Source organism: Haliaeetus albicilla, chromosome 2 (genome assembly GCF_947461875.1).
Source record: "Haliaeetus albicilla chromosome 2, bHalAlb1.1, whole genome shotgun sequence".
Classification (NCBI taxonomy): domain Eukaryota; kingdom Metazoa; phylum Chordata; class Aves; order Accipitriformes; family Accipitridae; genus Haliaeetus; species Haliaeetus albicilla.
This window is the reverse complement of record NC_091484.1, coordinates 32,249,115-32,262,011: the sequence shown is the minus strand read 5'-3', so window position 1 is coordinate 32,262,011 and position 12,897 is coordinate 32,249,115. Positions and strand designations below refer to the sequence as shown.

The 12,897-nt window shown below is 38.7% G+C and overlaps 1 protein-coding gene across 9 annotated transcripts in view; it reads right to left on the bottom strand.

Annotated features, from left to right (window-relative positions):
- AMPH (amphiphysin) overlaps positions 1-12,897 on the bottom strand; it is a 124,898-nt gene that overhangs the window by 29,010 nt on the left and 82,991 nt on the right. For all 9 annotated transcript variants that reach the window (XM_069769824.1, XM_069769809.1, XM_069769815.1 and 6 more), the window contains exons 7-12: positions 12,577-12,662; positions 10,570-10,645; positions 9,582-9,664; positions 6,772-6,910; positions 5,128-5,256; positions 189-296 (exon numbers count right to left, since the gene is read on the bottom strand). In XM_069769824.1, coding sequence (XP_069625925.1) covers positions 189-296; positions 5,128-5,256; positions 6,772-6,910; positions 9,582-9,664; positions 10,570-10,645; positions 12,577-12,662 — 621 coding nt within the window. The remainder of the gene's footprint in view (positions 1-188; positions 297-5,127; positions 5,257-6,771; positions 6,911-9,581; positions 9,665-10,569; positions 10,646-12,576; positions 12,663-12,897) is intronic.

Below are 12,897 nucleotides of genomic sequence, written 5' to 3'. Positions count from 1 at the left end.
CTTCCAGTACATCATCAAGTACAGGGTTACTTAAGGGGAAAGATAGATAGCTGACTAGAACTGCTCAGTAAGATCAAGTTTTTCAGACACTGCAGATACACTGCTCATTAGTACATGAGGCAAATCTTTGCTACAAAACTCAGCACATTGTGTTCATATGCTTTGCCTATATCAAGGCAAAGAGATACCTGAGACATGGGTGAATGAGTAACTCCTGTTGATACAACTTCTGGCTTGAAAGGGTCGAAGTCCAAATCTAGCAAAGATTCCTCTTTCTTAGGTTCAGGAACTTCATTCTGTTAGAAAAGAAACATAACTCTTGAAAAACTCATCTTTCCAAAGCTGCCCTGGGCAGCAAAATATTAAGAGGCCCAAGAAGAAAAAAAATTATATCACAGACTTTCTAGCTGTGGTGCAAGCCAGGAGGGGAGGAAGCTCTGAAGACTTTCCTGAGCTTTAGTGTAACTTTAAATTTTAATTTTATGAGCTTCACTCTTATGACGCCTGTGTTTTCTCTGTAGCGCAGCTTTGCCTTTTCAGCCTAAACAAGTCGCAGCCCTTTTGAAAAAGTGCTGAGTGTTCAACATTTGACTGTGAAGGCCCTTTTAAAGTGCTTTGAGACAGACACCAAAATTAAAAACTACATAAATGTCACCCAATGTCCATACAATCTAATAAGTGAATCTCTCCCTAAACAGAAACACTAGGAAAAAGCCAATACAGAACATGAATACCAATTTACATTTAATGCTGCCCTTAGCTCTAAACTTTAGGAAACATCTTACATAACACTAACTAAATCTTGCTACACTGATCTGCTCTTACAAAACTGGATTACATGGTAGAGCCTTTTTTTGCTTGCAATTAATGAATTAGCCAAGGCCTCTGAGGTCACTATAAATATATATATTGGTTCAATGCGCTACAGGTCTTTTCCACTGTAAAGTAACATGAACAAATAATTAGCATACTTCAACATAAAATTTTAATTAGTGTGAAACTTAGCTGAGATTTAATTATCACTAATGATAAACATTCTAGGCAAGCATCTTGGTTTTGGTAACAAGGCTAGTACTGCCTACTGCTAGCTGTTCAGTGTTTATTAAATAGTGAGAGAAGCTTGCCTTTTGATGTACATAATATGTAGATAGTAAAGTATTCATTAGAATGCTATTTTGGAAAGTGTTCAGATTGGAAATGGCACCATGAGAAATTATTTGTACACATACATTCACATATAATCTTATGTAAGAATGGTAACCACGTAGCCCAACGTCCTGTCCCTGACTGTGACCAAAGTGTACACCAGGGGATGTCCACAACAACAGGGCAGTCATAAAAACAGCAAAACTAGGAGGTAATAATAATGATGATGATGATAGTAAAATAAACAAACAAAGCCTTTCTATTATTAAAACATTTAAGAGTGTAAACTTTCCAAATTAGTGTTACTATTGGTAAACAGATGTTGGTAATTAATGGCTTCCATATGCCACAAGACATCTGAGCTCTCTGTGTCATCTGAAAATGTGGTCAAATTAGCTCCTCAGCTCCCATGCTAGGAATGACAGAGTGACCTGGAACTCTTCAGTCTAGAACAGGAGTGCTAGAGGTGATGTGAGCCGGGTCTACGCTAGCCTGAGAGGCACAGGGGTCTTGCTGCTCCATGACTCCTCCAAAGCAGGAAGGCATGTGCCAGCAAAGTTGATGGGGGCAGATGTGGAATAAAGAAAAGGTGGTGGTGCTCCGTGTGGCAGAGTTCAGCTGGGGACCTCTTTGCCATCGGGTAGTATGAATGCGAAATATTTACATGTGCTGAAAGACTGAACAAATTTGTGGCAAAGTAGTCTGTTGAGGATTACTAAATAGGTAGAAATCATGTTGAAGAAGCCCCCAAGCCGCAAATGGCTGGAGGCTAGGAGACTATAGGAAAAGGGGGTGTAAGGATTACCAACTTTGCTTGCCTTGTTTTATATTCTTCCCTTGGCCTATGCTTTTGGCCACTGGTGATGACAGATAACTGGTCTGACACACTGAAGCCAGTGTTATGGTCTCACACTTTAAAAAGTCAAAACCAAAACAGCCTTTCCCAGTCACCAGCATTACATTCATTCTGTCATGCCTTTCATCCGATGTATTTAGATTTCATCACATATGCTCTTGAGGCACTAGTACTCATATGGTCATACAGCTTGATGAAACAACACAGCACTAGCTAGCACATAATCAGAAATGGATGGAGAAGGAAAAGTTAATTATCTTTCAGTGAGGTTGGAGAATGAAGTTGTTATTTATAAGAACTGAATCAAATGAATAGGAGTCTCACTTAGGCCAGGTGTGATGACAGCTAAGGTATCTGTAGTGACAGGGTACTGATCACTGACTTCAAAAGTTACCATTACCCGTTACCTTCAGATCAAAATGAAGAGAACACTTGTTGTAACTTTAAGAAAAAAGGCCCAAATAAACATATAGAATAACTGAGATAACACGTTAGATGAGGAGAAACAGGAACCTCAGGAAATCCCTTGATAAGGGACAAAACTGTCACAGGAAGGCCTGCAAATCATCCTGTGTTAATTCCCAATAGCATGACAAAGCATGAATAAATGCCACATTTGAAAGAGGTGGCTGTGGCAGAAGCAAGGCTGTACCTCTCAGAGGACATGTATGCAAAAGGGAATGGAGAAGGCACAAGAAACCTGCAAGGACCACCAGAACTGCCACCCCCTCTTTGCACACAGTCTGTACAAGCCTTAAAATAGCTCTAGCAGATATGGGTTGTTCACTTCAGAGCTGTCAGACACACTGAGACACGTTAAGTAACTGGAGGGGGCATACTATAAAGGCCTACAATGTCCAAGCTAGTAACTGGACACTAGGGAGCGATATGATGTGAAGAAAACAAGAAATAAAGCAAGGAACACTCATTTCTAAATGATCCTTTCATCTGGTCACCCGAATATCACATCTTCTTACTTCTTTCTTTTACTTAGCAGTAATTAAATCCATTCTTGCCAATGAATAAACCAGAAGTATAAGCTGCTTTGTTGAATCAGGGCCAAAATGTTCAACAGCATCAAGCAGAACTGTCTTTCACCATCTTGCACAACACTGAATGCATTAGTACTGCTTGGTAAAGAAAGATGAACAGCAGCAATTACAGGCTATTTGTGTTCCAGAAGAGAAAAGTGTTTGGCCTGTTAGTAATACTCTCTGAGACGTGGGTGTAAAGCAGCAAAGCTCTATTCATCAGCCTGTTGGTTTTGTGCCTCTGAGTGAGCACAGTGCCAGGGACACCAGCAGTGGTCCTTTGGGAAGTCCTGCACCATTAGATGGCTCTGCAGGCTCTATAGCTTCCTCCATAGTGCCCAACAAAGGCTCTGGGAGTACAGGAGATGCCATAAGCACCAAGAGGAATAAGTCCGTGTTTCTGGTGCATTTCATGCAATATATTTTCAATAAGTGGTTCTCTTACAGAAGGATATAAAGCCTATACATCACACTATTTGGGTATGCTTGTACATACTCAGAGATCTCAGATACAGTAAGGATGCTTTAGTCTTGGGGGTGGGTTTTGTGGAGGGAGAAGTACAGATGATTCATGAGAATGTGGCCAGGGAATAGCATAGGGCATTCCCAGGTCCCTGACTGTGGATGAGGGAGGGACAAAAATCACTCACTGAAGGGAGATCAATTTTTCCTTGAGAGAAGAGGGAAAGATTTCAGTTCTCAGGAGTGTACCCTGCCTTTATTACGCCATTCCATTTTTATACCAGTCTCCTGTAGAAAGATTCTGGAAATGTGACTTACAATCATTTAAAGCCCCATTCTAGTGTCAGCTCTTAATAGAAAAGCAAACCAGTTCCATTTCTGCTTCCCTGGCTGGCCTGACAGGTGAAGATTAGGTGGATACAGCATTTAATGCAGGGGGCCACATCTAGCACAGGTTACACCAACTCTTACCACTGATGTCAAGGCTCATGCTGCCAGAGTGATAACTCCCATGAAGTCAGGGTACTTGCAAGCTCCCTTCAGCAGGAAGGCCCAGCAGTGGCTGCATACTGGGAGCTACCATTAATTCTTTAATTGCATGGGGACTTAACTATAAATAACTCTTTTCTCTTCCAAATAGATCCCTGTGGACGGCAATGCCTTTTTCTCCCCTCCACAAGAAACCAAAACATCACATGTTCAAATTCTCTACAACAATTTTGTTTTTCATTGCTGTGCCTACACCCTCCTGTGTTGTCAAATGAATTAGTACAAAAACAATAATTCACATGAAAACAAAAATTTGTAAACATTCTGCATAAGCTTCAGATCTGCATATTTCTCCCCAGTCTATCACACACAGGCTCACATTTCAGAGTTGTAATTACCATAACAGAAAGGGTCCATTATTGAACAACCAGCAGTTACCATAACTGCATAAAAGCTGAATAACTGAATACAAATTATACAGACTTATTTTACACAACTCTGGCTTTTCTGTTTGTTATATGCAATTTTTAAAAATTTCACAATTTCCTAATAATGAGATAAAAGTAATTTTGACCAGTTCTCTGCTGTGTAAGTAATGTTTATATGAGTCAAAACCAAGTGAATGAATAATCTAGCTGGACCAGACTTTTATACCCGCAAAATGTTGATTAAAACATCCAAGATCCACTTTTTTAAATCACTCAAAAGTAAAAAGGAATACTTTTTATGATTTTGATAGAAGAAACAGAAATAATGAAGGATCACTGTAAAGTGCCACTTGAGATGCTTAGGATTAGGAAAAAAGCATCTTAGATGAACTCTGAGCTTGTAATGCAATCTGGATGCAGTTAAATCTCAAATATGGCTGCTTTGCAATATTTTTAGTTAGGCATCTCAGGATACCTCTCATTTTTTTCAGTATGTTAGCAATATTAGCCCTTTTGAGTGATTATGTGTGGCCTAATCAAAGATGAAATACCGTATGTGTGACCTTTTCAAGATAACATAAAATCGTAATTGTGCCTCTGCCTTCTACCTGCACCCTCCTCCTCCCTCCCCACAGAGATCAGCCCCAAGGCCACTATCTTGGAGAACTTAGGCTGATTGCAAGGTTGGACCCATACATCATCCTCTGAAGCTTACTTGTGATGGGGTCGTCACATTGATTTCTGGGACAAAGTTGTCGTCAAAGAAGTTAATGATGTTCTCCTGTTGCAACTCCTTCGTGGGTGTGAGCTTAGGCAGTGGTGGGACTGGCGGACCTTTCCTCAGCTAGGCAGACAGCAAAAATGTCACAGATTAGTTCAGGGATAAAAGAAAAGAGCTTCAAGCTAGGCCTAAACAATTTATGCTGGGTTTTTATCTCTGCTGCTTCACCTTAAATGTGGGAATAAGCCATGGGTTGAAAGGAACTGTTTGGTTGTTCACCACCAAAAGCCTTGAAATAAACATTGTGGGAAAAGCAAAACAACTCTATGTTTCAAACTCATTCCAACTCAAAGTTTAAGATTTCATACAAAAGCATTTCTTGGCTGATTTTTTTCTGCTGTGACAGGCACACAGTGCAAGACACTTCCTATGCAGCCCATAGTTGGAAGGGTGATACTGCACAGAACCAGGCCTCTGCAGCTTTTTGGCTTCTTAAGTTCATTCCTGTTTAGCTTTGGGATTTTGTCCCTGCCCACCTGTTGCTACCTTTAAAGCCTGCTTAATGCTACGATCATATCATCTCTGGAACCACAGCAACTCAAAGGTGCTTAGGTTACTAATTCCCCCTGCTTTCCAGAGATTCACATAACTGTGATAAACTAATTGCTTGGAATAATACCAAAACTATTGGATAATTTTAAAATCTGTCAAAATACCAAGAAAAAAAAAATTCCACAAAAAATCCTCAGGTGGTATAGTGACATAATACCATTGGCACCAGTAAGACTAAACTGAGTCCTACCAGATGAATTTTTAGGTAGTGAGGTGTCACAGTTTGGGAGACCAGAGAAAACAACTGTGCTCGCATGTAAATAAATGCAAAACTAGATTTCTTCTGACGTGCTCACACCATAGAAATAGCAATCAGCACAGAAACTATCCCAATTCTGAAAACATCAGTAACGTCAACACAAGTCTTTGATACTTTCACGAAGTATCACATACAACTCTTTTGCTACAGAACAAACTGATGCATGAAACTGATTCTTATTTCACCAATATTGGTGAGAATAGAAATTATTCCAGTAACTCCAACAGTGTCAAACTTCTCAATCCAGTGTTAATAATAACCAATAAGCCTTTAATTAATAATCAGTAATTATCACAGCAGTATTTAAGCTAGCTCTATTATTTAGTGGTTTAGAGGTTGGCCAGACCAGTGATAGTCACTGGCTAATTTTTTTCTAGGGTAAGCATAAATTTGAAGATGAATGAAGAGCAGAAATATATAATGTACTGAAATTCACAAGGAGGTTTTAGAAATAGGTTTTGCAAACTATTGCTGCTGCGATATGGATCCTTAGAGGCTATGCAAGTTTTTAAGAAGTTTTTTGCTTCGTCACCACAAGTCCCCCCAGTTCACCAGGCACCTTAAATTCTCTTCATTCTCCCTTATATAAAAACCACTTTCCACCCACGCTTGTGACACAGGGATGAACAACCAACGAACAGAACAGAATGCAACAGGGCCAGTGGCCCCCCTGTCACTTCTCAGTCACAGCCTAGATGAAAAAAACATCATCTCTACTGTCTTTTACCGCGCAACAGGCCAGTTTCTCCTGCTAGAGTTCCACTTACCTGTGTGGGTGACTTAGGTCGGGCTGGTGCCGGAGATGCTGGTGCCAGCATATGATTGGGACTAGCAGTAGGGCTAGGCAAGGGAGAGACCTCCTCTGGTGGTGACGGTGTTTTTGCAATGCGGAGTGGACCTGAATCACTAGACAAAGGCAAAGCAATGGTGAGGACATACATATTGTGCTGACTTATTACCTTGACATTTTGATGCAATAGTTGAACTGCATCCCTGATGTAATGCCAGTGACCACAAAAGGCAGTACATACTGGAGATTAACTGAGCCATTATATAATGACTAAAACTAAAACCGCAATTAAATTCAGTTAAAATTGAGCGATCTACAGTGTCAAAGGAAGTTTTAATTTTCAGTGATCTTGAATTTTTGGAACATCTGTTTACCTGATAATTATAACTTGAGGGAAACAGAGTACCTGCATTTTTAAGATTCTGTATTTGAAATAATGTTTCGCATATAAGTTTGTAACTATCATAAAACATGAGATGGAATTATTGTCTTCATTTCACACAGTTCTCAGAATAAAAGGTTCTAATGATAAAAAACTTAGGGGAAGGCATAACAATGAATAATGCAAATAATTTTAAAAGCTCAGCAACTTCAGAAAGGTTTCAATAAAATAAAACACAACCAAGATTATTATAAAGATATCACTATTTAGAGGGACAACTCATCACAACTATAAACAAGCAGTAGTCAAGTGACTTCAACAGAGCTCTGCTGATACTAAGAAAAGATCTGATGAAGTTCTGAGAAAGGATGTGCCCTTCCCATGAAAGGACCTGGTGCAAACACTGAGATATATTCAGCTACCTAGAAATGCTGAAAGCTTACAACTTGGGGAGGCTATAAACTACAGCACTCGACGATCACAGTACTCGGTAAGAGAAGAGCGACTCCTACACATTTTCAGGGAGAACAGAAGCGCTACCTGATTGAAGAGACCACACCATAAACATGTTCCTAATGCTAACACAAGAAAAATTTGTTCTTTGGAAAGGACAGACTTAGCTCACACTCACCACCTCTTTCTGTGGAAATATCAAAAAAGAAAAAATAAGCAGTTATTAAGAAATTTCTTTCCCAGGTACAATTATTGCCTTCAGCATAGAGTATTCAGTAGCATACAAGTTTTTCAGATGTTTCTTTGTACACAGTTCTTTAAAGGAAAGGTTAGATACTGTACATGTCTAGTATTTACTTCTCATGCATCTAAAAAGGAAAGCTGTTTTATCTTACAAAGACCCACTCCTGAGTAGTCTTTTAGAGCATCAGAACTAATAATGGAAGTCAAAATCTATCCAGATTTTCACACAAGGCTCTGTGAACAGTACAGCAAAAGAGAGGAACATGGTAACTAAAAAACCAATGTATTTTTAAAAAGCTTTTTTAAAATAAGTTAAGAAGATCACACTGCATTAACCTATGTCTACTCATTTGCAGCAATAACTATTATTTCTTTCTCTCATTGATGGAACAAGTAATTCAGTGGGAATGAGCATGTGCATGCTTGACATGGTCTAGGAGACATGGGTAGACAAAATACCTGTTTACTGCAAACAAACCTGCTTGAAGTTCTCCAACCCTACATTATTTTTGATCCCATAAAAGTATTTTACAAATCCTTTGTGGAAACATAGTCCAGCTCATGAGTCCGTCCTAAAGGGGCTGGAAGTGGTGATGCATAAGCTAACAACTCGGGAGGCAGTGCGTAAGTATATATGAGCATGGATTAACACTGAACTGATCCAAACCAAAAATTTTGGACGTGTTCTTAATTAAGTAGTTCTGAATTTTGCATTAGGTCAGAAGGTTCAGTATTTCATTCTTTGTTCTTCCAAAGTGAGATCAAAACAAATGTAGAAATATCAGCCATATGTTTGAGGCAGATGTTATGTTGCTTGGTCAGTCTTAATTGTTGCTAATCTGAGCCCAGCTTGAGGGCAAAAGAGCAGTAGCTATAACATTGTTCTGATTGCTTCTGATGAGCTAGGATTGGCTGGAAATTCAGGATTTATGTATTCACTCTAAATATCATTGTATTTTTATAAGTCTCACTGTTTTATAATTTCAACCTCTTCTGCCTATCACTATTACAGTACCAAGAGATCAAATTATAGCAGAAAGGCTACATTTGTTGCAAGCAAAAAATCAGAAATAGTGCACTGGCATCTGCCAACCTTAGGAAAGCACCATCTGACTTTAAACTTTTTTTGTTTTTATTTTAAGACAAGATTTCTCTTGAAAGTGATTAAAAATATGGTATTTTGTGACATTCTTTTTACTTCAGCTTTTCAGCTTTTATGATGCGCTCTCAGATCACATTTTTGACTTTTCCCCACAAGCAGAAGAGATAAAAGCTGACTTACAAAGGTTGGGATTCTTACATATATGCTTTTAGGAGCTAAAAACACAGCTAAATATTTCAAGGCTTTAAAATAAATTGAGAGTTAGCAACATTGCTGTAAACTAAGCATCTAAGAATAAATGACCTATATACTTAGCGGGTGCAAATTGGTGTAACAGTCTACAATGAACTAGACTAAATTGCAACGGCTGAGAATTTGGCCTTTATTCTTTATTTGAAAGGAAAAATAGGTGGGCGATGAAGGAAGTTTTGCACCTTTACTCATGTTGAGAAGAACTTCATCCAAGGTACCTTTATCTACCATCCTGAACAGACCCAGCAACCGTGTTGTGCAGCAATTGCTACACATGGTGTAGGTGATTACTACATATGCTGAAACCCACAAAGCCTACTGCAGTGCAATTCATTAAAAAACCCAGTAAATTCACCTTGGTGCCCCTTGAATGGTGAAGGCCTTGTCTGCATGCTGATCTCCAAGCTTCGTCATCACTTCATACAGTTTGTGACATAGCTGAGAAAACAAAACACTTGTCTGAGTTTATATGAAGCAGTATAGTCATGATTAAAAACACAGGTGATAAATCTGGTCTGATAACTGATAACCTGATAATACACAATCTGATAACTTTAAAATGACATATAGATCCTTCCAAAAATACTCAGTGCCACATATATCAAAAGCCTCACTGGAAACCTATCAAAATCCATGGAATCAAAGATAACAGCAGTGCTTCAAAAACATAAGCTGGTTTTCAGAGAACAATTTTCTAAGTGTGACTGACTGCTGCCTGACCTCTGATGAAGGAGGTTGCCTAAAGTTTAAAGCAACATGGATAGCCAAGAAGTTTCATGTTTTCCCCTCAAAAACCTAATCCCAATTTACATGGGACTTCAGTCAAGCGAGTTTTCCAAACAATTTTGTTTCCTGTTAGTATAGATAATACACTACAACTTAGCAAGGTACATTAGAAAGAACCTCACCGGAACTGCTTGATATGCCTAAGTGACAGATATAATGTTGCATTGCTGACAATGTATATAGCAGTCTTGAAGGGAATGCCTGACACGTTTTTCTTGCACTGATTAAAGCAGTGAGATGCTTAGCGATTGGACACGGAAAAAATACTGAAGGTAACAGTATGCTAAAAAGAATAGAGAAGTTATCAAAATAGAAAGTGAATTTAGTGCTACAACTGATAACGCACTGTAATCCAAAACTGTACAGGCTGCCCTTTACTTAAGGAGAGTACAAAAATGGCAAGTAGAAACAAATAAAAGGTTATACTACAAATCTGGATCTAGGGCAAATTCCCATGTGTGCCTCTGCTAGATTTTTACTGCTGCATTACAAGACATTTGCTTGCTATTATGCATATCACATAATCCATTATACACGAGATACTAATTTTTACTCACTAAAGCTATTTCCTTGTGAAACTTGGCTTCGAGGCTGGATACATTTTTGAAGGTGTTCACATAGAAGCCAACTCGTCTACAGAGGATGGCACAAAGAAAGGAAAAAGAGAATAAAAGATAGGGGTGGGAGGGCCACAAAGGCAAATTAATTATTTTTTTTCCAGACTACAAGCAACATTCTTGACTATTATTCTCAGCAGAACAAATAATTGGATCAAATGTCAAAATTTCAGACTAGTTCGTTCATGATTATTTCTGTTTGTGTTAAGAACCATCATATTTCACACTGCACAGAGTGAACCAAGTTGAGACTACTCCACAGCAGAGGGCTTCAGCTTGTTTTAGAGAAGGGGAAGACTGGAAAAGGATTGGCAGGAATGCAGCACAAGCACACAGAAGGCGAGGTGCTCTGGGCACCCCGTCTCCCACTGGACAGCAGGCAACTGTTGACTGAAAGGAGAGAAGTACCACTCCGGCACTGCGAGCGCCTGCGCCCGAGATGCTATTGTAGCACCTAGGTGATACAGGTGCATCTGGAGGCAGCTTTAAGGTATACAGCTCAGTATGTCCTGGGAGTGGGTGCTCAGCCCTCCTTAAAGAAATCAGCCCTGAAATACATGCATATATATGTAAAAGAAAATAATTTCTATTATAGACTAGATATTTTTGCACATGCAGTCAAAAATCTGCCTGCTTGGGTGAGTGATTACATACCTCTTGTACACTTCGAAAGTAGAAGGTGTTTTCTTAGGTTTTGAATTATTCTTTTCCTATTTAAAACTTTCATGTGTAATTTCTCCAAACCTTTAACAAAAATCATCTTTGGCATAAGAATAAGCCTGTAAAATGTCAACTCAATGGATTATTTCCTTCCTGAAGAACTGTAAAAACTAAAAAAAAAAAGGACCCTGAAAAGCAATTGCTTTCTAAATTATGCCTATTGCCCAAATTAAATTCTATCTTTCCCTGAGACTAGTTAGTGGGCAACACACATATTGAAATAAAAGGGCTCTTACTCTAAATCATTCATGTGCAGTTTTACTTTTAGTAAACCCATAAAATAAATATCTTGAAGTACTAAGAAGCTTTTTTACTGAAATAGGCAGAAACACAGCAGGAAAACCCTCTATTGATCTGAAATTTAACAGGAATTAATTTAGAAGGCAGAGAAGACAAAGGATACTTCAGTGATTCACTCCAGACTCTCATTAAAGAACACAGCACACTAATGAGATGCTTATTTTTCTACTGCTTTTGTTCTCCCATTCATTTTGTCTGCATCTCTGTATAAACACAACTGATGATTAAACATCTCAAATGAATGCCATCAAATGCTTTTACATTGCAGATATAGTCAGTGCAAAACTATGAAATGTGTATTCTGATGTAGTTATAATGTTGGTTTTCCCTTCTTCTACTGCTTCGGTAGTACCTTAATAGGAACTCGGAAATAACAATTGCCATAAAATCGTTATACATTTGTAAGGTTCTTTGTTTCAATACCTTTTACAGAAAAAAGTCCTACAAGTAGACCCATTGCAAATCTGGAAAAGCATGTAGCTGCTCTGTACAGTTACTTTTGACAGTAGAAAACATTTCATCCTTTTTATTAACAAGTGGCTTTTTTTTTCTTGAAAGGATCAGGTATCCACCACCAAGGTGTCTGAAAAAGGTTATGGAAGCAGTGGGTCATAGTCAAGATCTGCTGTTCCATGCTCTGACACAGTTCATTACCTATAACATGGAGACCTTTTTGTACCTCACAATGAAGATATGATAATGAATCTTCAGTGCCAAGATACACTGAAAGAAATAAGCATAAATACACTTATAGTAAGTATAATTTTGCATCATTTGCAGGCATTTTTCCTTTTATTATTTCAAAAAGGTAATGGATGGGAACTTCAAGGAGCCATCAAACCATTTTCTAACAGCTCATTAAAGTCCCCTGGTTCCCTGTCCTTACTCCCCCTTTATGCCTTCCAGACGATATCTGCCCAGGCTTACCGTGACCACAGAGATGGCAACTCTTCTTGTAAATCAGTGTTAAACTCTTCAAACACTTTCTGGGCTTTTTGAAATTCTTCTTCTGCCTAAACCAAAATGAAACAGTGTGACTTCTGCAATCACTACAACATAGCAAAACCTGCCAAAATTGGTTTTGTGCATTTTTTTTTTGTGGGTCTTTTACAATTTTTATTACTAACAAAGGATGTGACTCAGTCCCACACCATGCAGGCCAACACAGGACTTGCTGTCCCCTCAGTTCATCAAGTGAGAAAGTTAGGGCTCAAACGGAACTTATTCCTGAAAGAGGCTGAGTATGCC